At 45.2% G+C, this 24,704-nt stretch overlaps 1 protein-coding gene and 1 long non-coding RNA gene across 6 annotated transcripts in view; one reads left to right on the top strand and one right to left on the bottom strand.

Moving 5' to 3' along the window:
• The window catches only part of PFKFB2 (6-phosphofructo-2-kinase/fructose-2,6-biphosphatase 2), a 36,843-nt gene extending 13,639 nt beyond the window's left edge, over positions 1-23,204 (bottom strand). For 3 of the 5 annotated variants that reach the window (XM_049858560.1, XM_049858561.1, XM_049858557.1), the window contains exons 1-11: positions 22,899-23,008; positions 21,477-21,584; positions 10,683-10,808; positions 10,069-10,165; positions 9,593-9,659; positions 9,383-9,457; positions 8,962-9,018; positions 7,710-7,834; positions 3,181-3,388; positions 2,599-2,745; positions 1,715-1,819 (exon numbers count right to left, since the gene is read on the bottom strand). In XM_049858560.1, the coding sequence (XP_049714517.1) occupies positions 1,715-1,819; positions 2,599-2,745; positions 3,181-3,388; positions 7,710-7,834; positions 8,962-9,018; positions 9,383-9,457; positions 9,593-9,659; positions 10,069-10,165; positions 10,683-10,808; positions 21,477-21,564 (1,095 nt within the window). In that variant the 5' untranslated portion in view covers positions 21,565-21,584; positions 22,899-23,008. Of the gene's footprint in view, positions 1-1,714; positions 1,820-2,598; positions 2,746-3,180; positions 3,389-7,709; positions 7,835-8,961; positions 9,019-9,382; positions 9,458-9,592; positions 9,660-10,068; positions 10,166-10,682; positions 10,809-20,174; positions 20,369-21,476; positions 21,585-22,898; positions 23,009-23,055 lie in introns of those variants that run through there. The other 2 variants (XM_049858558.1, XM_049858559.1) reach the window with 2 other exon arrangements.
• A 61-nt stretch (positions 23,205-23,265) lies between these two features.
• Positions 23,266-24,693, top strand: LOC126061792 (uncharacterized). The gene is made up of 3 exons (XR_007513881.1): positions 23,266-23,404; positions 23,490-23,729; positions 24,652-24,693. It is a non-coding gene; the product is annotated as an uncharacterized LOC126061792 (long non-coding RNA).
• The last annotated feature ends 11 nt before the right edge of the window (positions 24,694-24,704 follow it).

Below are 24,704 nucleotides of genomic sequence, written 5' to 3'. Positions count from 1 at the left end.
GTTTCTCTTCTGCATTTTTAGTAATGTTTTATATACTGTTTATGCCGTGTATTAGGGCTCCTAACATTGTCTCTATTTTTTCTTCCATGATCTTTATCATTTTAGATTTTATGTTTAGGTCTTCGATCCATTTTGAGTTAGTTTTTGTGCATGGTGTGAGGTATGGGCCTTGTTTCACTTTTTTGCAGATGGATATCCAGTTATGCTAGCACCATTTATTAAAAAGACTGTCTTTTCCCCCAGTTAACTGACTTTGGGCCTTTGTCAAATATCAGTTGCTCATATGTGGATGGGTTTATGTCTGGATTCTCAATTCTGTTCCATTGGTCTATGTATCTGTTGTTGTACTAGTACCAGGCTGTTTTGACTACTGTGGCGGTATTAATAGGCTCTAAAAGCAGGTAGACTGAGGCCTCCCACTTTGTTCTTCTTTTTCAGTAATGCTTTATTTATCCAGGGTTTCTTGCCCGTCCATATGAAGTTGGTAATTTGTTTCTGCCCTGAGATATTCTTTAAACCTTAATCCAACACTATCCCCTGAAGTCATCTTTGAACCAAATGGTAGCTTACTTAATTCGTAAAATATGTCTGTCTTGAGCATCGTACTCTTTTAAAGAATTATCTGTGGGATCAAAGTGGCAACAGCAACTCAAAAAGGGTAACAAGAATGGCTGCACAACTTGAAGAATGTAATCAATACCACTGAATTGTATGTGCAGAAATTGCTGACATGGTGTATCTTCTGCGGTGTATATTTTCACTAAAATATACACATACATACATAAGATGCACCCCTCCACACACACACATATATAAACAAAAAAGAAAAAGAAGAGGTGGTCTGAACTCAGCCTTTTTTAGTTTTTCTCTCCCCATAGATTAACAGACAGTGTGTGAGGCAAGTAAGAGACTCCTGGTGTTTCCCTGGACCTCGGCCATTCTCTTTCATACACCTCTGCCTTGCACATCCCTAGAGTAGGAAGTCACTTAGACCAGGAAATAGCCTAAAACACTAGAGATGATAAGGAAAGAAATCCATATCTCATACATTTACTCAGTGATTATACCTGTCAGGTGGAGGTGGGATGGAGGGGATGGAACATAGGAAGAAAGATTGTTGATTTCTGGATGTGGTGACAAAAATGCTTTGGAAACAAAAAGTGGTGTTGCCTGCACAGCATTGTGGATGAAATGATTAATGCCACCAGACTGTGCATGTAAAATGGTGAAAATGGCAAATTTTATGTTGTTTATACCCAGAAAAAACCAGTGTCGTCGAGTCGATTCCGACTCATAGCGACCCTATAGGACAGAGTAGAACTGCCCCATAGAGTTTCCAAGGAGCGCCTGGCAGATTTGAACTGCCGACCCTTTGGTTAGCAGCCATAGCACTTAACCACTACAGATGTATTAAAATACATTAAAAATTAAATGATAATTAAAAAAAATATATCATGTTGTTTCCCCTACATCTTAATGCAGAGAACATCTTCATCAAAACTTGTCACCCATTTCCCTGGAGATCTAAACAGATTAATGAGGCATTTGACTGCCTAAGCTGAATTAAACACAGTATGACCCCAAGGCAGAAGGATAAACCAAATGGCCCCAAACCACCCTTTCCAGGACCCCAAAATCACATTCAATCTTCCTCCAAATTAGTTAACTCCTCAGCAAAGGGTGGGGCAACCGTGCCATGTGAAGGGAGCCTCACCTCCCCACCGGGGTACCGGTACAGGTACTTCTCTTGATCTCGAAGTGCAAACTCTTCTGGGTACTGCTCCTCAATCTCCGCATAGGTCATCTCCTCACACACGCCCTGCAAGGAGCCACACAGGCTTGAAGAGGTAGACAGACCAACACTAGCCCCACTCCAAATAAGGACAACACCGAACAATGCTGGTTTCTTACTATGTGCCAGGCACCGTGCTGGGTCCTTTCACATATCACAACTGACTGGCCAGGAGAGTATCTGGGACTCACAGGGTGAGGGTGCTGCAGGGAGCAGGTGGCTTCCCTAGCTTAAGCAGCCACTTCTCCTACTACTGTAGGAACTTACAGGTCAAGAAAAATCAGCAGGAACAAATGTGGGGGAGGAAGGGGAGCTGAGGGCACTGGAGACTTTTTGTAGGAGGGGAAAATAAAAGAGTACAGAGGAAGAAAAGAAATGCCAGTTGTGTGCTCAGGGACAGAGAAAGCCAAGAAAACTTTTGGAAAGGACTTTTGTAGAACAGCTGATCAAGAGATCTGTACAGAAATTAAGGACATGAGCTGTTAGCTATTTCTTCTTCCCAGGAAGAAAATACACAAAGGAATAGATGAGGCCTTGGTAGCCCCACTCTACTTCGGTGCCAGAGTGGTTAGGTGAAAGCTGGTTTAGGTGCCATCACTGGCACAGCTGCTAGACGCAGACAAGAAGCCCCAACTGTGAGTGCAATTATCCCCCTTCCTTTCCCCAACGCCTGAACTGACCCTAGATTCAAACTTTCAACTAGGTGGTTCTAACTTTCTAGCTAAAACTGCCCAGACTGTGACTGAGAGTTTTTGCCTGAATAGAAGACTCTTATTGGCTTTTAGCCCTTGGAGCTTCCTACTCACAGCATCAATCTCATTCAGAATCTTCCACTGTTCATAGGTCACCCCCAGGGATTCAGCAGTCTGGATTGTCCTCTTCAGCTGGCTCGTCCACACTTTGAGGTCCACTATCTCCTGTTCCTCAAGAAACTTCCTTAGAGCCTGGGCAAACTGGGGTTTGAAAATAGAAATTCTAAAAAAAAGAAAACACACACACGCACATACAACTGCTAACTCTGCTCATAAAGGACAATGCGTATGGTCACAGTCAGAATCTGTGAGGTGCTACATAGTTACTATAAACCCAAGAGGAAATGAACTTCAACTGGAGCACCCTGTACTGTGCTAGGGACATAAGGAGTGCCCAATAAATATCCGATGGCTGAATGATCACAGCAGAAATGGTTCCAATTTACCCAGATAGATTTCAATATAGAGCTAATGTCAGAGAGCAAGGAAACATCCTTAGCATTTGCTTGAATATCTGAACCCACAGCCTAAGCCCAAACAGGATTTAAGAAGAAGTATGGAGCTAAAGGAGATGACCTCAGGCATGACCTTCCACACATCAGCCTAGGAAATCCAGCCTGCCAGATAACTACTTACCTGCTTTCCCCGCACCGAGAGGCCAGAGTCACCCCCAATCTTCCCCAAGAGATTGAACTCGCTCTCTCCATGCCGGCAAAGGTAAATGGTGCGAGGCTGGACGTGGATATTCATGAGGTAGTAGACTATCTTGCTCTGGATGTAGTCTTGGACTCGGTTCACTAAAAATCGCTGGCCTACATTTATCACCTTGATGAAAGAAAGATCCCTGGGAAGAGTGGGGAGGAAAAAACCCTAGGTATGAAAAGCTGAGGATAACAGTTGTTGTTGTGGTTAGTTGCCATCAAGTCGATTCTGAGTCATGGAGACCCCATGTGCTCTCCATAGAGTTTTCAAGGCTGTGGGCTTTCAGAAGTAGATTGCCAGGCCTGTCTTCCCAGGCATTTCTGATAGAGTCCAAAGTTTCAACCTTTCAGCTAATAGTTGAGGGCTTATCACCACTGCACCACCCAAGGACTCCTCAGTTCCTACTCCACTATTTCCTAACTGTGTGAGGATAACAGTAGAAGGGGAAGGATTTCTATAGTTACTTATAGGCTCACAGCAGTCCTGCCTCCTCTCCTTTGTCATACCCCATCCACATTTATGGATCCAAAATGTAAGAAATGGATTACTCCTCAGGACTAAGATTAAGTCAGGTTTCCTGAACTTCTAGTAAGTCAGTACTATATAAGCAGTGCCATAGTGTGTCATGCAATGTAGCTAAATATGATAAACAGAATTCAGCCTTCTTCCCAGGGGCTGGACAAGATTTGGCCTGAAGATTTTGATAATCCCGAAATTTGTTGAAATGCACAACTCCCCTCTGAGGCGGTCAAGCTCTGGTCAGAATATGGTATCACCAGCAGTGAGGTGAGGGGAGGAGGTGGCAGAGCCACTGACAGATCTCTATGTGGTCCCTGCATCTACCCAATCAAGCCTTTCTCAAAGGTACTTCCATAGACCATACACTTTGTGGTCATCATTAAATTGCCCTCATAAAAGTAGCAAGTGCTTACTAACAAAAAGATTCAGGAAAAACAAAACAAACAGAGATAGAATGATGCAAATAACCCTATGACCAGGGACAGCACCTATAAACACTTTTGATACATACAGATATTGTTTTAATGTTTTTCTAGGTAGGACTTTGAGCTAACCAAAGAATATACTATTATGCCATATTAGGGCAGTGGTTTTCAACCTCTATATTAAGAGAACACTTCCAAATGCTAAACTACCGGGCAATACAACTGAAGGAATTCAAAGTCTCAAACGATAGCAGTTGTTTAACAGAGTATCATGCCCACCTGTCTTGCCATTTGCTTGTCCTGCAGGGCTGTACCCCTTGAATAGACCTGTTAACTGCCCTGTGCTTTCTTTCACAAAGCCACATTCTCACACGTCTCCAGGTGCATATCATCTTTCTCTGGCATGGGCTTGATGTTTTACCACGGCTCTTACACCTCACACAGGCATACCTCGGAGATGTTGCGGGTTCGGTTCCCTGACCATCGCAATGAAGTGAATATCACAATAAAGCGAGTCACACGAATTTTTCTGGGTTTCCCAGTGCATATGAAAGCTATGTTTACACTATACTGTATGTAATCTATTCGTGTGCAACAGTACTATGTCAAAAAAAATGTATATACCTTAATTAAAAAATACTTTATTGCTAAAAAATGCTAACCATCATCTGAGCCCTCACTAAGCCGTAATCTTTTTGATGGTGGAGGGTCTTGCCTTGACACTGATGGCTGCTGAAGACTAGGATGGCTGTGGCAATTTCTTAAAATAACAATAAAGTTTGCCACATCAATTGACTCTTCCTTTCATGGAAGATTTCTCTGTAGCAGGTGATGCTGTTTGATAGCATTCTACACACAGTAGAATCTTTCAAAATTAGGGTCAAGTAAATCCTCTCAAACTCTGCCACTGCTTGATCAACCAAGTTGATGTAATATTCTAAATTCTTCCATGTCATTTCAACAATGCTCACAGCACCTTCACCAGAAGTAGATTCCACCTCAAGAGACCACTTTCTTCGCTCATCCATAAGATGCAGCTCCTCATTCATTAAAATTTTACTATGAACATTCATTAAAATTTTATTATGAGATTGCAGCAATTCAGTCACATCTTCAGACTCCACTTTTAATTCTAGTTCTCTTGCTATTTCCACCACATCTGCAGTTACTTCCTCCACTGAAGTCTTGAACCACTCAGTCATTCATGAGGGTTGGAATCAACTTCTTCCAAACTCAGGCTGATGTTGATATTCTGACCTTCTCCCATGAATCACAAATGTTCTTAATGACATCTAGAATAGTGAATCCTCTCCAGAAGGTTTTCAATTTTCTTTGCCCAGATCCATCAGAGGAATCACTATCTATGGCAGCTATAGCCTTATGAAAAATATTTTTTAAATGATAAGACTTTAAAGGCAAAATGACTCCTTGATCCATGGGCTGCAGAATGGATGCTGTGTTAGCAGACACGAAAACAATATTAATCTCTTGTATATCTCCATTAGTGCTCTTGGGTGACCAAGTGTATTGTCAATGAGCAGTAATATTTTGATAGGAATCTTTTTTTCTGAGCAGTGGGTCTCAATATTGGGCTTAAAATACTCAGTAAACCATGTTGTAAACAGATGTGCTGTCATTCAGGCTTTGTTTTTCCATTTATAGAGCACAGGCAGAGCAGATTTAGCATAACTAGCAAGGGCCCTGGGATTTTTGGAATGGTAAATGAGTATTGGCTTCAACTTAAAGTCACCAGCTGCACTGGCCCCTAACAAGAGAGTCAGCCTGTCCACTGAAGCTGTGAAGCCAGGCATTGACTTCTCCTTTCTAGCTATGAAAGTCCTAGATGGCATCTTCTGCACTGAAAAATCTGTTGTTTAGTGTAGCCACCTTCACCAATTATCTCAGCTAGATCTTCTGGATAATTTGCTGCAGCTTCTATACCAGCACGTGCTGCTTCATCTTGCGTTTATGTTATGGAGACGGCTTCTTTCCTTAAACCTCAGGAACCAACCAACCTCTGCTAGCTTCAAACTTTCCTTCTCAAGCTTCCTCACCTCTTAGCCTTCATAGAATTGAAGAGAGTTAGGGCCTTACTATGGATTAGGCTTTGGCTTAAGGGAATGTTGTGGCTGGTTTGGTCTTCTATCCAGACCACTAAAACTTTTTCCATATCAGCAATAAAGCTGTTTTGCTTTCTTATCATTCGTATGTTCACTGGCGTTCACCGGACCTTTTCCTTTGCATTCATAACTCAGCTGTTTGCTGCAAGAGGCCTAGCTTTTAGCCTATCTCAGCTTTTGACATGTATTCCTTGGTAAGCTTAATCATTTCTAACTTTTGATTTAAAGTGACATATGTGCGGCTGTTCATTTCCCTTGAACACTTACAGACCACTGTAAGGTTATTAACTGGCCTAATTTCAATACTGTTGTGTCTCAGGGAACAGGGAGGCCCAAGGAGAGGGAGAGAGACGGGGGCACGGCCGGCTGGTAGAGCAGTCGGAACACACACGTTTATCAATTAAGTTCACCGTGGCATCCCAAAACGATTATAATACTAACACCAAAGATCACTGATCACACATCACCATAACAGACAATAATAATGAAAAAGCTTAAAATACTGTGAGAATTACCAAAATGTGACACTGAGACATGAAGTGAACACATGCTATTAGAAAAATGGCGCCGACAGACTTGCTCAACACCGGGTTACCACGAACCTCCAATTCATAAAAAACACAGTATCTGTGAAGCACAATAAAGTGAAGTGCAATAAAACGAGGGTATGCCTGTATTCTATACCACACTGCTGAGAGACACTGCCATAGTATTGATGGCTAGCAACTGTTAGACATGTCTCTGAGCCAGGCATGTATTTAAGGACTTTACATGCAATATATATACATTATGTGTAATACATAAAAAAAAAAAAATATATAATGGGTTATATACTACACGGTATAATATATATTACATACATACCTATGTATTTTATGTGTGCTTGTGTGTATACATAAACTTTAAATATCAACTAAAAAGTAACCAAAAAGTAGTGATGTATCTCCTGAGGTGTATCCTGCAACACCTTAGTTCAGAGCTACTAATCTAGGGTAGTGGTTCTCAGTGGGTAGTAATTTTGCACCCCAAAGGCACATTTGGCATTTTTGGTTATCACAACTAGGGGGTATTACTGGCATCTAGTGGGCAGAAGTCAGAGCTGCTGCTAAACATTCTACTGTAATGCATGGGACAGGCAGCCCCTCACAACAAGGAATTATCCTTGTTCAAAATGTCAATAACACTGTGGTGAAAACAGGATAAAAAATGATTAAAAAAACCAAAAACTTCAATGTTAAGTATAATATGCAACCCACATAAAAGCCACAAGACCCACACCTTTTTTCACTTGAATGTTTTACATATTATTGGTCCTGATTGTCAGAGGAAGTTTGGAGACAGAGGGAGAAAGGCTCTTTTCCCAGATGAGACCCCTTCAAACCGTGGCCTCAAACCTTACTTGTCATAGTTGTCTGGGTCCAGGGGCTGATAGGTGACTTTGTAGCACTCGATTCTCTTCAAGAAGTCCTCCATCACGTTCTCTCTGTTCCTTTCAGGATAGTCAGGGCTCGACACCTTTACCTCCTGAAATCATGAGAATGGCAAGGGCCTAGTCACAGGTCTGACCTTAACAGCCCTCTTGCAAATAGCCACTGCTTAAAAAAAAGTTCATAAAAGTGGCCTTTCGGATTAGACAGGCCCATGAAACAAAAGGAGACTCAATGGGCACACCAGCCCAGGGGCAAGGACGGGAAGGCAAGAGGGGACAGGAAAGCTGGTAATAGCGAACCCAAGATCAAGAAAGAAGAGTGTTGACATTTCGTGGGACTGGTAACCAATGTCATAAAACAATATTTGTACTAACTGTTTAATGAGAAGCTACTTTGCCCTATTTAAACCCTCATCTAAAGTACAATAATAAAAAATTGGGGAAAAAAAAGTGGCCTTTCACTGGAGTGCTGGCAATTCCCATTCATTGAGCACCCCTCCCCCATCCTGTGACCCTGGCAAACAACACAAGAAAGACAACTGGGGAGTCATGCGCCTGCCCTTGGCTGGAGGTCAGAGACAGTCAGGGCTGAGGCTGCTCCTGGGCCCCGATCCCTTTATGTACCTTCCTGGGAACAGAATGCGATTCAATTTTTCCCCATTACCAATCAGAATAGGGTGCTTAACCTGATACATGGATGCCTCTTCCCTAGATGATCCTGAGTTCCTGAGCTGCTGGGAAACTACCACCGTGATACCATGCACCGATGTCTCCTCAGCACAGCCCAGCCCATCAAATGGGAACTGTCTTATCCTATGACCCCATAGGACACTAGAAGCTGAAATGCAGAGAGCGCTGGCTGGAACCTTAGACAGCTGGGCAGATGGCCGTCCCATAAGGCAGCCCTGACAGATAAAGCAGAGTGTGATCTTTTCTAAGCACATGCGTCTCCACCCTAACACCCAGAGCCCAGGGCCAGGACTCCTACAGTCTGAGTCTTGGTCTCCATTCCACAGTTAATTCACCCTCCAAAGCCTGTTGCCTCTCTCAAGGGAAGATACGGAAGTGCAGAATGGTGCTCTGGCAGATAGAAAGGATCACTCTGTAATGTGAGACATGTCCATTTCTTTCTGACATTACCCACTTGCCCTCCCTGTCACCCACCAAACACACACAGGGAACAAAGGATGAAGAGGAGGTGGTACGCGGGGGTGTCACTCACCAGGATGTTGGCAGCAATGACATCAGGGTCATCACAGACAGATTCCACAAAGAATACCTGGCCAGGAGAAAGAAGGCAGTGATAAACAAGTCACAAATTAACAGGTCAGGCTGTTAATTAAAACCACCTGTTTACACCACCCTATCCCAGCCACCACATCTCCCATGATTTTCTTCATGAAAGTGGCCTTGAAGGTCTACGCATTGGAAAAATAGCTCTTACCACATGCCCAGGGCCTCACACATATAGACTAAGGGCCTGAGAAAGGACCTGAAAGAAAACACTCAAGGATTGGGGGGTACGTCCAAGAAAGGAGAATCAGATATCCAATCCTGTCCTTACCCACAAGAGCCACCCCTTTCCCATCCCTGCTCCTCACCTCCACTCATCCCTTCTCCCCAGCATGGGAGTCAGATCCTACCTTGAAGGAATTTTCCTTTGCAAAGTTCAAAATCATGTCCCTTCTCTCCCGGGTGGTATTGGTGGCATCAAACACCTGGGAAGAGAGGACACAAGGTAGATCCAGGGAACAGAAAAATGGGATCCCACCAAGGCGAACTCAAAGTGAGTGTGAGCAGCCAGGCTGCTGAAAGGTGAAGACCAAGAAGGGGAGCATGCAGATAATGCTCACCGCAATCTGCCCACTCTCCTCAGTGAGATACGCCTTCACATCCTCCAGTGCCACCAGAGCGCACTGTCTGCCAGGAGAGCAAAAGACATCGGCAAGGCAAGTGGGGCAAGGTCAAGCTCAATAATAGCCAGAGATACAAACAGCTGGATTGCTATGAGTCACATCCCTTCCCACTTACTTTTCCTATTGGTCAAAATTTTTCCTTAACTAGACCTTTCAACTCTTTCCTTGAGGTTTTTGTACTATCCTACATCCTTCCCTTGCCCCAGTGCATACATCTTCTCCCTCTTTAGGCTTAGCCTACAACCATTCAAGCACCTTTCTGAATCTGTTCTTCTACCCACACAAGCCCAAGCCTGCCCATCACATAACTTCCACTTAAAATCCCCACTAGATCTTTACTGAAAAGAAAACAAATCCCTGCCACATCCAATCCCATGATGGCTGAGAGAGAGTTGACCTTAAAAAAGACTTACTTGCGGATCTTCATGGCCTCCTCGTTGTCATGCCGGAAGAAGTCATAGGACTTATAGGACTTGACCGCTTCACGCCGATACACCCCAAGATTAAACACTGCAGGAGACACCCAAACCCTTTAGCAGTGAAACAATACAATGACTCCATCAGAGGGGACTCCTTGGCCTAATGTCTGGGTAGCCAAGAGGGTGAAAAAACATCTTGTTATGTTGGGAAAAATACAAGATTAAGAGTCAAAACAGTTGGGTTCCAGTCCTAATTCACTAGACCTTAAGCTGTCTGAGTTTCAGTTCCCTCAGCCACTCTATTTCACAGAGGTACTATTAGGAACAGACAAGATGACGCATATGCAAGTACTTTGAAAATGTGAAGCCCTAGACTCACTTTGTTCTTAATATTTCTATCAAAGGCATTCCCTCAAAACTAGTCCAATCTGCCCAGGCCAGGAAGAAACAAGTCTGGGGACAGGAAGTCAATCCAGCAAATACAGGAAACAACCACTATTTCTTCTAGGAACACCATGTAACCTTGGCGCCAGAGAAAACACATCTCCCAGAGATCTGTAAGGCCCAGAAACTGATCATTTCCCTTCCCAAGAGCGACTTGCACCTACCTTTGGTGGGCACCCCAATCCAGTTGAGGTAGCGTGTGAGTTTCTTGGACACATAAGTTTTGCCCCGGGCTGGCAAGCCAATCATGACGATGAGAGTCGGGGAGTTGGTCATATAGGAGGCCCATGCTAGAGGGAAATGAAAACAGAATAAAATGAATTGATTAGGGAACTAGAAACGCTTACACACTGGGCTAGGAACTTCAGCCACTATATCCTTTATTCCTCATGAACCTGTGGGGGCATGGGTCCAGGAAGACTGAGAAGGCAAACTAAAGAGGTATCAGGTGGATTTTCCAGAAACAAAGGCAAAGGGTCATACAGACTTTCTGAAAGTTCCCAAACCAGGACATCTCTTCCCCATGTGCCCGAGGTCTTCACAGAAGTATCCCAGGTGGCAAGATGGAAGAAATAAGTGATAAAGGTTAGAAAGAAAGTAACCATCAACAATAGGAGAATGATATAGCTGTCAAGGAAGCTCTTATGCCTGGAGATTCCACCAGCGCAGAACTGAGCTGACTTCTGTAACAGGTCCAGCAGTTTCCAACCCGAGGGTCTCCGCCATCCTTTCATAGCCACTGGCAAGAATTAGCTTGCCCATCACAAAAACGGCCTTGCCTCAAGCTGCTTTGGCCTTTACAGGAAGACCATGAGCTCCTCCTTAAGCCAGGATTTCTAAACTATAGTGAATATTTCCCATACCTCTAACAGACCGCAGGAAGTGTCATGGTAGAGCTAGCCCACAGGGCATCACAGCCAAAAATGCGTCTCAGACATGGGCTAGCAGTCTCAATGGCCCACATAAAGGCAAGACAACTTAAAAGCTGGAATGTCACTGTTCTGTCCTTGCTTTGAGGATTCATTGCAGGAACGCTCATTTACAGAGATATGTCTCAGTGGACAGGTGGGAGCAAAAGAGATGTTCTGAGCTCACCGGGCTTGCCTACGGACACGTAATGAGTCAAGGTAAAGCTACTATCACTGGGATCCAGATCTTGTGCTGCCTCAGTTGTTTCTCTCCAAAGAAATAGGCTGTGACTCCTCGTCAGTTTGCTACAGGGGCTGGCTCCTTCCTGCCCCTCCGGCTCCAGAAGAGTGGTGGGTGAGGAGCCCACACTGCTGCCAGCTGCTTTCCTGGGGCCCGCACCCAAACTGCCGTAATCTGAGAGGCTCACAAAAGCCTGGCAAATACAAAGAAGGCCCTGCACAGGGACAAGAAAGGAAAGATGGCTTTGCCTTCCAACTCCCTGCTCCAGCACTGCTTTCCAGAGGCTGCCCTGCAAACTGCGGCTGCTTTTCTGCCCTGGGACAAGTGACCCTATAATTCTAGGCATAATAAATCAGTAAAATTGGGCTTCAGGGGTGCAAAATTCACCTTTCATCTTTGAGGAAGAAACGTCAAGAGATCTCAATGGAGAAGTGGGAAGAAGGGCCAGAATGGAAGAATGCTTCCTCAGGGTGTTTGCAAGAAGTACTCAGAAGGCGAAGGGAGTGCCCCTGGTGGTAAGGGAGGAGTGCGTGCCTAGACTGAGAGTCAAAGGACTTGGCTTTTAGTCCTTTACCCACTCTGCATGAGGAAAATCTTGACCCTGGGTTGGAGCTCCCTGCAAGGTGGGTACCTGGATAACAACAAACACAGGTAATTTTCAGCCTAGTCCAAATAGGGCATACAGGGCACAGCAAACACCATCTGCAGCCTTGGCTGGCATTAATCCTGGTCTCTGACCCTAACGGCAGGTACACACTGCACGGGATAAGCTGCCTCAGGCTTAAGCAGTAAAACCCCCTGAGTCTTCACTTTCTCCAGCTCAGCATTCTTCTCCTTCCCCTATGATGGATGGGCTCATTACCTGTACCTCTCGGAGGCCTGCTTTGCCCTTACCTTCCAGCCCATTAGGCACTTGCCCCAAAGGCCCTTTACCCTCCTCAGAACTGAAAATCAACTCATCTTGGGAGCTGCTCTACAGCCATCCGGGGGCCAGCTGCTCCATGTTTACCCAACTGGACAGAAAGTGCTAAGAACAAAAGAAAACACCTGCCACTAGGACTCCCCATGGTGCCCTCCAACACCACACCTCCCACTGTACCCATCACTCCCACACACACCTGCCCCCACCTGTGCCCATCACCCCCGACACACCTGCCCCCATCTGTACCCATCACTGCCACATACAACTGCCCCCACCTGCACCTATCACCCCACACACATACCTGCCCCTCCTGTGCTCATCATCCCCACATACACCTGCCCCCTGTGCTCATCACACGCCCCCCACCTGCACCCATCACCCCCCGCACAGCTGCCCCCACCTGCATCCATCACCCCCACACACACCTGCCCCCACCTGTGCCCATCACCACCACACACACACCTGCCCCCACCTGTGCCCATCACCCCGACTGCCCCCACCTGCACCCATCACCCCCCACACAGCTGCCCCCCCTGCACCCATCACCCCCACACACACCTGCCTCCACCTGCACCCATCACCCCCATACACACCTGCCCCCACCTGAGCCCATCATCCCCACACACACCTGCCTCCACCTGCACCCATCACCCCCACACACACCTGCCCCCACCTGAGCCCACCATCCCCACACACACCTGCCACAACCAGTACTTCTCATTCGAGACTTCCGGAGCACAAAGCTAAACCACATCTTCCTATCTCAAATTGCCACATCAGCAAAACTAGGAACATTCTGTCTTGCGTGTTAAAACAAAACCACGACTGCTACCTTATTGTGAATAATACCTTACACTGATAAATTTCAGAGACAATGTAACACCCCACCCTATTCCCAACATACAACAGAAAGCTGTTTCAATCCTGAAATTCTCTTCTACTTTCTTTATGCAAGGTTTAGCTCGCTTCTCAATCTTAAACTCAGTTTCCCTTTATAACCTCGCTTGGAGGAAATGAGGGTTTGATAACTTCCCTCGTACAGACAGGAAAACTGAAGCCCAGAGAAGTCAACACCTTTGTCCACTATACCACAGTGGAAAATCAAGATCAAGGCTCTCACTATGCTCCTGTCCTCATGACTGCCCATTCAGTCCCAGCCACCCGTTCTCATGCCTCCTGTCAGCACTTGAATGGACCCCCGGGGTAAACACGACTGCCCGGGGTAAACACAACTGCATCCTAATCTCATCCTGAAGGATGGTGAGGAGGGTGGTGGTCCCCAGCCTTTCCATGACCATAGTCTTCTTCCATTGTTTTTTCTAAAGAGGCCTCATATTTTGAAATATGCTGCCCATTAAACTATATTTCATTAGTAATTACCTTCTCTTTATTCCTCAGAAGTCATAATTATTTCCTGTTGCTTGGTTGACAGGCATGAAATAACCGAGTTCATATGGCTGCAAACAAACACTAAGAAAACCGACGCTTCAGTTAAGCAGCACAGTTATAGCTGATAATGCCCAATTTTCATCACGCATTTTCAAATATTAAAAACAGCCTCTAATGTAGAACTTTTTGAGAGAGCAAATTAGTAACACTGATCAACATTTCAAATACGTCTACCTTTTCTCCTACTATTTCTGCAGAAGTCGCCAACATGACGTGCAAAGGTGTATGTGCAGGCGTGCTCGCTGCAGCACTGATTTGGATGCTGAAAAACTGGAAACCATTTAAATGTCCATCAGTGGGAGGCTGCTCTAGCCATATTTTCTATACTACGCAGAATAAGGTAAATCTGCATTAATTGACATGCAAAAGATTTCAAAAATGTAGTAAGGGGAAAAAAAATGGAAATGGCATAGAACAGAATATGTACAACATGAATGTGTTTTCATTAACAGGGTACACCGAATAAAATATCTGAAAGAATCAAACTTTACAGAGTCAGGAGAGGCCGAATAAAATGTCTGAAAGAATCAAACTTTACAAAGTCAGGAGAGGTTGTGAGATATTTTTTATTTTCTTTCTTTATTGTTTGAATTTTTTTATGAACACTGTTATGGATTAAAATGTGTTCCCTGCCCCCACCATATGTGTTGTAATTCTAACCCCTGTATCTGTTAATACAAACTTGTTTGGAAATAGTTTTCTTTGCTGTGTTAATTAGATCACACCTGAGTAGGGTGGGTTCTAAATCTAATCATTCCCGAGTTATAAGGAAATTAGATGCAGGTATACGCAGATACACACATACACACACATACACACACACAAGGAGGACAGATGACATGGGAGGGCTGTCTACAAACCAAGGAACAAGGAATGCCTAGTGTTACCAACAAGGAATCAACACAGCCAAACCCTCATTTGGACTTTTACGCACCAGAACTGTGAGAAAATAAACTTCTGTTCTTCAAAGCCATTCACTTGTGGTATTTCTGTTACAGAGCACTAGGAAACTAAGACAGAATTCAGTACCAGTAAGTGAGGGTGCGGAAACCCTGGTGGCATAGTGGTTAAGTGCTATGGCTCCTAACCAAAGGGTAGGCAGTTCTAATCCACCAGATGCTCCTTGAAAACTCTATGGGGCAGTTCTGCTCTGTCCTATAGTGTCGCTAGGAGTCGGAATCAACTCAATGGCAGCAGGTTGGTAAGTGAGGGTGCTGCTCTAACAAACACCTAAAATGTGGAAGTGGTCTTTGGATTTGGGTAATAGGTAGTTGTCATTGTTGTTTTTAGGTGCCAATGAGTTGGCTCTGACTCATAGCAACCCTATGTACAATAGAATGAAACACTGCCCCGTCCTGCGCCATGCCCACAATCATTATGCTTGAGCCCATTGTTGCAGCCATCTTGTCGTGGGTCTTCCTCTTTTTTGTTGACCCTGTACTTTACCAAGCATGATGTCCTTCTCCAGGGACTGATCTCTCCTGAGAACTTGTCCAAAGTACGTAAGACATAGTCTCGCCATCCTTGCGTCTAAGGAGCATTCTGGTTATACTTTTTCCAAGACAGATTTATTTGTTCTTTTGGCAGTCCATGGTATATTCTCCACCAACACCACAATTCAAAGGCGTCAATTCTTCTTCTGTCTTCCTTATTCCCTGTCCAGCTTTCACAAGCATATGATGCGATTGAAAATACCATGGCTTGTGTCAGGCACACCTTAGTCTTCAAGGTGACATCTTTGCTTTTCAACACTTTAAAGAGGTCTTTTGCAGATTTGCCCAATGCAATGTGTCTTTTGATTTCTTGACTGTTGCTTCCATGGGTTTTGACTGTGGATCCAAGTAAAATGAAATCCTTGACAACTTCAATCTTTTCTCCAATTATTATGATGTTGTTTACTGGTCCAGTTGTAAGGATTTTTTTCTTTCTGTTGAGGTATAATCCATACTGAAGGCTGTGGTCTTTGATTGTCAACAGTAAGTGCTCCAAGTCCTCTTCACTTTCAGCAAGCAAGTTTATGTTATCTGTATAATACACGTTGTTAATGAGTCTTCCACCAATCCTGATGCCCAGTTCTTTTTGTAGAGTTCAGCTTCTTGGATTACTTGCTCAGCATAAAGACTGAATAGGTATGGTGAAAGGATACAACCCTGACCCACACCTTTCCAGACTTTAAACCAAGCAGTATCCCTTTATTCTATCTGAACAACTGCCTCTTGATCTATGTACACGTTCCTCATGAGCATGATTAAGCATTCTGGAATTCCCATTCTTCACAATGTCATCCATAATTTTTTTATGATCTACACAGTTGAATGCCTTTGCATAATCAATAAAACACAGGTAAACATCTTTCTGGTGTTCTGTGCTTTCAGGCAAGATCCATCTGACGTCAGCAATGATATCCCTGGTTCTATGTCCTCTTGTGAATCTGGGTAATGAGTAGAGGGTGGAGAAATTTTGATGTGCTTGATAATAAGATTGCCTTGAAGAGACTCAACAGAATCATGGAATGTAAGCTTGATTCTGATAAGGGCTCAGAAAGAACTGACAGCTGTGGAGAAAGCTTCTACTGCCACAAACAGAATGTTGTTAGAAATGTGGAAGTTAAATGTGTTTCTGGTGAGGCTTCAAAAGGAAATGATGAACATGTTATTGGCACTGGAGGAATCCTTTTTATAAGGTGGCAAAAAACTTGTCTGAATTATGTTCCAACGTTTTGTGGAAGGTAGAACTTATAAGTGATTACTTTGGATATTTGGCTAAGGAGATTTCTAAGCAAAATCTTGAGCAAACATGCAATGTGCTTTCTCCTTGTTGTGCATTGTAACATGTGAAAGGAAAGAAACACATTTAGAGTAAACTGTGCAAAATTAAACCAGAATTTAAAGATCTGGAAAATTCTGTTGTACAAACTAAGAAAGTATATCCTGGAACTTTCAGCTAGGGCATGGCTCACAGTCATTTGCTAAAGAGATTAGGCCTGTGACCAATGATTCCAATTAATCACTGAAGCAGAAATCCTGTCAGCTCAGACTGGAAAGGACTGAGACAGGACAAAATGAAGGAAAGCTGTTCGCCTCCTGGAATTCTACAGATAGGAAATGGGCCAGTGGAGCTATTTGGCTGGGAACATTTGTTGTCCTTCAAGAAATGGAAAGCACCATCCCAGAAGCACTTCAGAAATCAGTAAGACTGTCAGAAGGAGCATGGGAAGCCGGGGCTGCTACTTTCTCAGCTTCTAAGGGTGGAGCCACAGCCTTCTAGGTTTCAAGGAATGGGGTCTCCACCACAGTTCCGGAGGGTGGAGCTGCCATTCAGGTGGGCCAGGAGAATGGGGCTGCCCAAAGATAAGGGGGTGACATTGCCATCCCAGTGGGCCTGGAGGGTGGGGCTGACACCTAGGGCCAGGGCTCTCCACCCAGAATCCAAAGAGTGTGGCCAAGGTGGAGTCATTGCCCAGATGTGACAGGAAAATAATTATTTTCAAGACTTGAGAGCTAATAAAATATGCCCTGCTGGGTTTTGGGTACCCATTACCCATTCTTTCTCTTCAATTTCTTCCATTTGGAATGGAAATGTCTATGCTGTGTCTGTTCCGCCATTGCCCTTTGGATGCAGATAACTTGTATTCTAGGCTTCACAGGTCTACACGTGGAGAGGAATTTTGCCGAAAGATGGAAGACACCCAAAGTCATACCCATACTTAATTTAGATGATTCAGAAAATGAGATTTTGGACTTACAGTTGATGCTGGAATGGGTTATGACTTTTGAGATGATGAACTAGGGTAAAGGTGTTTCGCACGTGGGAAGGACATGAACTGAAACAGTGGCTGCAACAATAGGCTCAAACATAACAATAATTGTGAGGATGGCACAGGACCTGGTAGCATTTCGTTCTCTCGTGCATAGGGTCACTATGAGTTGGAACTGACTCCAGTGCACCTAACAACAACAACAAAGAGTATAATGTTATGTTTTAAATTGTTTCCCCCCAAAATCTTTGTTGAGATCCTTACCCCTATACCTGTCAATGCAAGTCTGTTTGGAAACAGGGTTTTGTTATGTTAATTAAACTTTATCCACATAGGGTGGGTTGTAAATCTAACCACTTCTGACTTATAAAACAGCAGATTAAATAGAGATATGCACACATCAGGAGTGGGAGACAGATGCCCCATGAGGATCACCAAGGAACACCCACAAGTCTGCAAGTAAGGAAGGAATCAAAACAGCTGGCACCCTGATTTGGACTTTTAACCTCCAGCAAATAAATTCCTGTTCTTTAAACCCACTCACTGAAGGTATTTTTATTACAGCAGCACTAGGAGACTAAGAGACATGGATTGCTTTTGGAACATGGGTAAGGTACACATAGGAACCTGTCTGCTTCAGACTTAACTCAAAATATGAAAAAAATAAAGAACAGGAGAGAAGAAAGAAAGTAAATCACATAGACCTCCCCCAAATCCTGCTTTCACAGAACCCTGAAACCACTCATCCCCTCTCCCCTCCTCCCTGGAAGAGCTCAGGTTCCAGTTATGCTCCTTGGAGGCTGGAGGTTTGGCTTCCCTGAAGTCACTCTTCGGCCCTGAAGCCCAGTCACTTGTCAGACTAGAAGTCAGTCAGCCCAGGGGAAATTGGCAGCAAGGGGATAATGGCAGACCTATTAACAAAGCCACAGCTGGGTGAATGCTAAGGAGCCATAGCATTTACCAAGGGGCAGGTAAACAGCAAAACAAAACAAAACAAAACAAAACAAAACCTAACACACTCTCCTACCTATATTTTCTCCCTTGACTATGGTTGTAATAGTCTCACAGTCTACTCCTTGAGGCAAATAGACAAAAAAAAAAAGCCCAAACCTGTCTCCTTCGAGTTGATGCCGACTCCTAGCGACCATATAGGACAGAGCAGAACTGCCCCATACAGTTTCTGAGAAGCAGCTGGTAGATTTGAACTGCCAACCAAAAGGTTAGCAGCTGCATCATTTAACCACCACGCCACCAGGGTAAGTAGAGAGGGGCTAAATGAATGACGGCTGCTTTAGAACAACCCAGATGCTTCCAGTGGAGGATAAAAAGCCTTGGGAGAAAAGGGTGGAGCTTACAGAGGAGAAATTAGAGCCCAGGGCAGGAATTAAGAGGCCACTCATACCCACTGCTGTCCAGTAGATTCTGACTCATAATGACCCTACAGGACAGGGTAGAACTGTCCCATAGGGTTTCCAAGGCTGAAATCTTTACGGATGCAGACTGCCACATCTTTCTTCCCCAGAGTGGCTGACAGGTTCGAAGTACCAGCCTTTCAGTTACCAGCTGATCACTTTAACCACTGTGCCACCAGGGCTCCTGAATTAAGAGGCTAGAGAACAGAAAACAGACCTGGGACTGCTCTTCCTTATCAGAAGGTGACTCAAGTCTTCAAGGCAGAAAAACTGTAGAAAAGATAGGAAGGCAGGTAGGGGCGATTCCTAGTGTGGAGAATAAAACGAAGCAAGAAGGACAGTGGACATTATGCAGGATCAGGGACCCCCACAACCATCAGCATGTTCCCCCTCCCCAGTTCTCTCTCTTGGATTAGCTGACCTAGTAACACCAGCTCACCTCCCTTTAAGAGATGCACCCGATACCCTAAAATCTGGCGTTACAATATTGTCAAACGAGAGGCTTTCTTTACGGAGAAAAGTTCTTCACGGGGCTCTTTGAAATAGTGAGCTCCCACCACAGCATTAGAGTATAATTCAACTTATACACAATGTTTCAGGAGTAAACACTACATGCAGCTAGAGACACCTGTGAAAAATAATGTATGTAAGCTATGTGTCCCGCCTCTTCTAAGTGGCTCACTCTATTCACCCATTTAATCCTCACATCACTTTGGGGGTAGATACTGTTAGCATTCCTGTTTTATAAAGAAGCAAGCTGAGGCATGGAGAGGGTAATCAACTTGCTCAAGGGTACACAACGATGACGACTTAGGAAAGCCAGGGTTCAAACCCAGGCAGGCAGACTCCAGAAGGAGCACTCAGATATCATGCTATATTAGCTGTCTTCCATGGGTTGTTTTGCCCTTGGTACCTGGCATCCTGCCCTGGCAGAGAAAGGAGACACTAATCATAGAGGTATACCAACCCCGGTATCACATCCAAGCCAGCTGCCTTTGCTGCAGTCCAAACTCCAGCATGCCACATTGGTGTTAGGTGAAAGGAGATCATCATCGTTAATCATGAGACTGACAAGGGTATGACATCAAGGCTGAGGTTCTGGGGAAGGCTTCTGAACATGAGACACTTCCCAGTCTCATGCTGGTCGGCTGTTTCCACCTGCTGATATATATAACCATTGAAGTGAGAACTGACTGACAGGGTTCCAAAAAGAAAGAGGTGCACTCTGGAAGCAGGGGCAAGAGTTAGCATTCCTTGAGGTTCCCAGAAACAACACATGGGGGCCAGGTGCCCCGGGCCTTTTGGATTGGGCTGTGCAGACTATAATGACGGTTAGGATATGCAGATGCACAGAGCATAGGAGACGCTGCTTCATCTCCCCACAAACCCCTGTGCTGTCTCTAGCTAAAAGATCAGCTTGAAAATGTTCACCCAAAACCTGTCCCCAGGGGAAAGTGCTTGCAGGAATAATAGTTTGCAAAGAGCAAAGGCTAAACCGGTTGAGAAAGAAAGGTGCCTGGAGAAATCAAATGTCAGAGCTGATTCCCCTGGGACCTGTAGGAACGAGAGCAGCCAGGAAGCACTGGCTCCTAACTGGGATTTCTACAGTGAGCAGCACCCTCCCAAAATGCAGCCCAATTTTGGGAGGGTGCTGATAACAGTAACAAATAACAGGATGAAGGGAAACTGATAACAGTACCAAAAACAAAAACCCATTGCCATGAGTCAATTCCAACTCATGGCAACCTCATGTTACAGAGTAGAACTGCTCCAAACAGTTTTCTTGGCTGAGATCACCAGGCCTTTCTTCCACAGTGCTGCTGGGTGGGTTAGAAACTGTTTTCCTTTAGGTTAGTAGCCGACAGCAAACCATTTGCACCACCCAGGGATGTGCCTCATAACGGAACCAGCCCCAAGTAACTCCTGCACCCTGCCACTCTGCCTTACTCATTGTGTGTACAATAACGCTTGCCCTAACTTCCAATGGCAAGTGAGTGTGCAGAACTGAATCTCCCTGGAAACAGAGATTCAGTTAAAGAAAGCAGTAAGAAACTGCTGAGCTACACCAGCAGTACAGCTCCCAGGACCAACATATCACTGAGTCTATTTGTTTCAAACAGGAAATTTTCCCCTGGAGACTGCTTTAATTCTTATGTCAAAGAATTATGTCTTACTCCAACCAATCAGCAGAGTCTAGGATTACAACCATACAGAATTCCCAAAACAAAACCCTGGGAGAAGGCAGCCCCTCCTTTTTCCCAGAACTCACAACACTTCTTCTCGGCTGTTCGGAGATTTGGGGTTTTGGTTTCATGGGTGTTGTTCTGTTCTGAGGAAGATGCAAAATCCACAGACATGGCAGCTCTTCAGGAGATGTCTGGAAAGGGGAAAAGGAATGTGAGGCAGGGAAGGAAGGAGACATTCCTCAAAACACTCAATGAGGAGGAGCAGGGCAGTGCAGTGAAGCCTGGGAGGGCCAGAACTCAGCAGCACCACCTTGTTTTTCAGAGTCTCAAAAGTTTTCCATCTTTGACAGGGTGCAGTCTTACCACTTTTCTATCACTCATCATAGTGGAAAATATTTGAGTTTTCCTTCTCTGACAGGTTTCCACCTTACACTGGTCTGGCTCTTGCAAGTTTTACTGTATAAGTGAAAGAACCCTGTGGAGAGTCAAGTCAGTCTTCTTACTTGTCCTTGGCTTTGAAGTGAACCTCCCCAACCTTGTGCTTCCTCAGCTATAAAGAGTTTCTCTAGACCCTTGCATTTATATGCTGACTGAGGCATTTACTTTTACATAAAGTATCTCCATCAATCCTTCCAGGTCGATTTTGCTTCCATTACATCTGCTCATTTTACATATTGAAACACTGAGTTAACTGACATTAAGTGGCTTATCCATGTTCTTTCTTCCATGACCCAGATTTCAAAGTTTTAATAATCTGGGAGAGTAGTGGGGGTTGGAGAGGAACAGATCAAGTTCATTATTAAGAAAGTAATTCCAGCTCAATGGTAGGACTCAGCCTTGAAAAAAAATTAGAGGGGAAAAAATCTCAAACCTGTTCTCTGCAGGAAAAACTGTAAGCGGATGCTGAGACAGCCCTAGCGCATCCCCATCTCCCCTCGGTGTTTTTCTTCGGAAGCCCTGCTCTGCACCCTCTCCTCCTCATCTATCCCCTGAGACGCACTCTGTAAAAAGGCCACTGGGGCCCTGGAGGGGCAGTGGTTAAGAGGTCGACTGCTAACCAAAAGGCCAGCAGTTCGAATCCACCAGCCGCTCCTTGGAAAACCTACGGGGCATCCTACGGAATCGACCTGACGGCAACGGGTTTGAGGTTGCAAGGAGGAAGTAAATGACTTCCCCAAGGTCACCTGCAGATAAGGGGCAAATCCTGGCTCGAACTGAGGCGAGAGACGCCCCGGTCCATCCGAGTCCCGAGCTCACTCCCCAAACCCCGACAACAAAGAGGCTCGTCAGGGCGGAAGGTCCTATTGCTTCAAGAACCTTGAACTGTTCCTCCACTGACCACACAAATCCTCACGCCAAACACCAGCTGCGGCGCCCGGTCCCTGAACGTCCGCACTCCCGGCAATGGCCCGGGGCCGGGACTTCCAGAAACGGCGAGGCACCACTGCCCTGCACCTCATCCCGCCCGTACGGTCCCTTCCAGGCGCTGCGCAGCTGCCGCTCACCCTACGATCCCTCCTAAGATTCCTGGCGGCAGTGGCCCCGGCGCTTCCCGGGATAACGCGGCCGACCCGAGCCCACAGACTGGCCGGGGTCCGGCCACGAATCCGGGCAAATCACGTGTCCCTGCCTGGCTCCGCCCACTCCCGCGTAGGTCCTCACCTGAAGCGAATCATCGACCAATCGTGAACCTGCAGCTCCAGGGGGCGGGGCTCAAATATGAATCCCTGACCCAGGCTCCTGAAGGAGGATGGAACCGTGAAAGGGAAAGATCACAAGTCCCCAAGTTTCCTACCACTGTACAGGTTGGTTGCATCGTTGCCTGGCAACTAACATGGCTGGGGGCGGAGTTAATAAAAGCATTACCTTTTTTTCAAACTCTCGCGAGAGTGGACTATAACGTAGCTGTCTACAGGGGATGTGACCTTTTAGGTGGGGGGAGAATGGTGCAAAGATTAACGCTTTCATCTCTGAATCCCAGCGGGACCTTGTTGGACCGATACATTGGAACGTAAGTTTAGAAGGCGCTTTACTGGGTAAGCGACCACGGTACTGGAGCTGATATACCTTAGGGTGTTTTCATGTCTGTTCCATAGGTCAGACACCGTAACTGAAGAAAATAGCCCCGCTGCTGAATCAGGAGTTTCCCTGGATCTATCCACGTAGTCCAAATGTCTTCTCCGGCACCGTCTCCCACACACAGTAGATCGTCTGTTACGGTTAGCTTGAAGGACCAAGGAGGAAAAGTGCTTCAGCAGAAAATTGGGTCGTGAAAAGTGTGAAAGATACAAACGTTTCATATAACTTATTCAGCTGTGGAGGTTTTTACAGAAGGGGTGAGTTTGCAAATTCCAGTAGAACGACACTGTTCATTTTTGCCCAGGTACGTGTGATGCTTGATTTTATTGATAAACACACCCTAGGCAGGGTGAGACTGGCAGCTCTGGATCGGGGGTAAAAGAACCGTGAGTGCTGATTTCTTGGAAAAGAGAGATAATTCGGGGATGTTTTTATTTCTCCTTCACCTGGAAATTAAATCATTCTTCAAAACAGCTCAGATACTATCTCCTCTTTGAAGCTTGTTACAACTCCGAGTGCGTCGTAGTTGCTTGCTCTGTGCCTGTACAACTCTGTCTTTATCCATTCAGCAAATACTTATAGAACACTTTTTATTTGCTAGGCACAGTCCTAGTCCTAGGAATACAGAGTTGAAAAAAAGATCCCATAATCGAGCATTATCAGGTTGCTCTGAAATTCAGTGGCTATGTGTTCCTGCCACCCCACCCCCTTCACCGACTTCAGAGTACTTGTTTTACTGAAAGCAGGAATAGGGTCTTCTTCATTACTGGTATGCCCAGGGCCTAAACTGAAGTCCTGATGACAAGCGTTAGTCCCCATCCCTCTTCATTCCTCCTCTACATACTTCATTCATCCTTCACCACCTGAATGTAGCAATTGCCCTACACCCAGATGGTGATCTCATACTGTGCTGACGTGGCAAATCAACGTTTTCAAGTCCCACCGAGGTACAAAGGCCAGTTGTCAGGCCCTCAACCTCAATGAGTCAATGTTTGGTGCAGCCACGAGTCTAGTCACGAGTATCTGATTGTTTTCAACAGGTCCTTTGACTCACTGATCATTCTTGGCGTGCCTTTGCGTTCTAAACTATGACTCTGTTTCTCTCCGTGTAGTTTGGAAGCCCCAATTTAATCATTTCCGGCCAAAGTGCAAGGTCACATTCCAATTTATTTGATTCAGGAACTCCTCCGCCCTCTTCCCTTGAGCATATATGATCCCGACGCGGAGGGCAC

Source organism: Elephas maximus, chromosome 18 (assembly GCF_024166365.1).
Source record: "Elephas maximus indicus isolate mEleMax1 chromosome 18, mEleMax1 primary haplotype, whole genome shotgun sequence".
In the NCBI taxonomy this organism is placed as follows: Eukaryota; Metazoa; Chordata; class Mammalia; order Proboscidea; family Elephantidae; genus Elephas; species Elephas maximus.
Note: the sequence above shows the minus strand (reverse complement) of the source record. Positions and strands in the feature narration are given on the sequence as shown.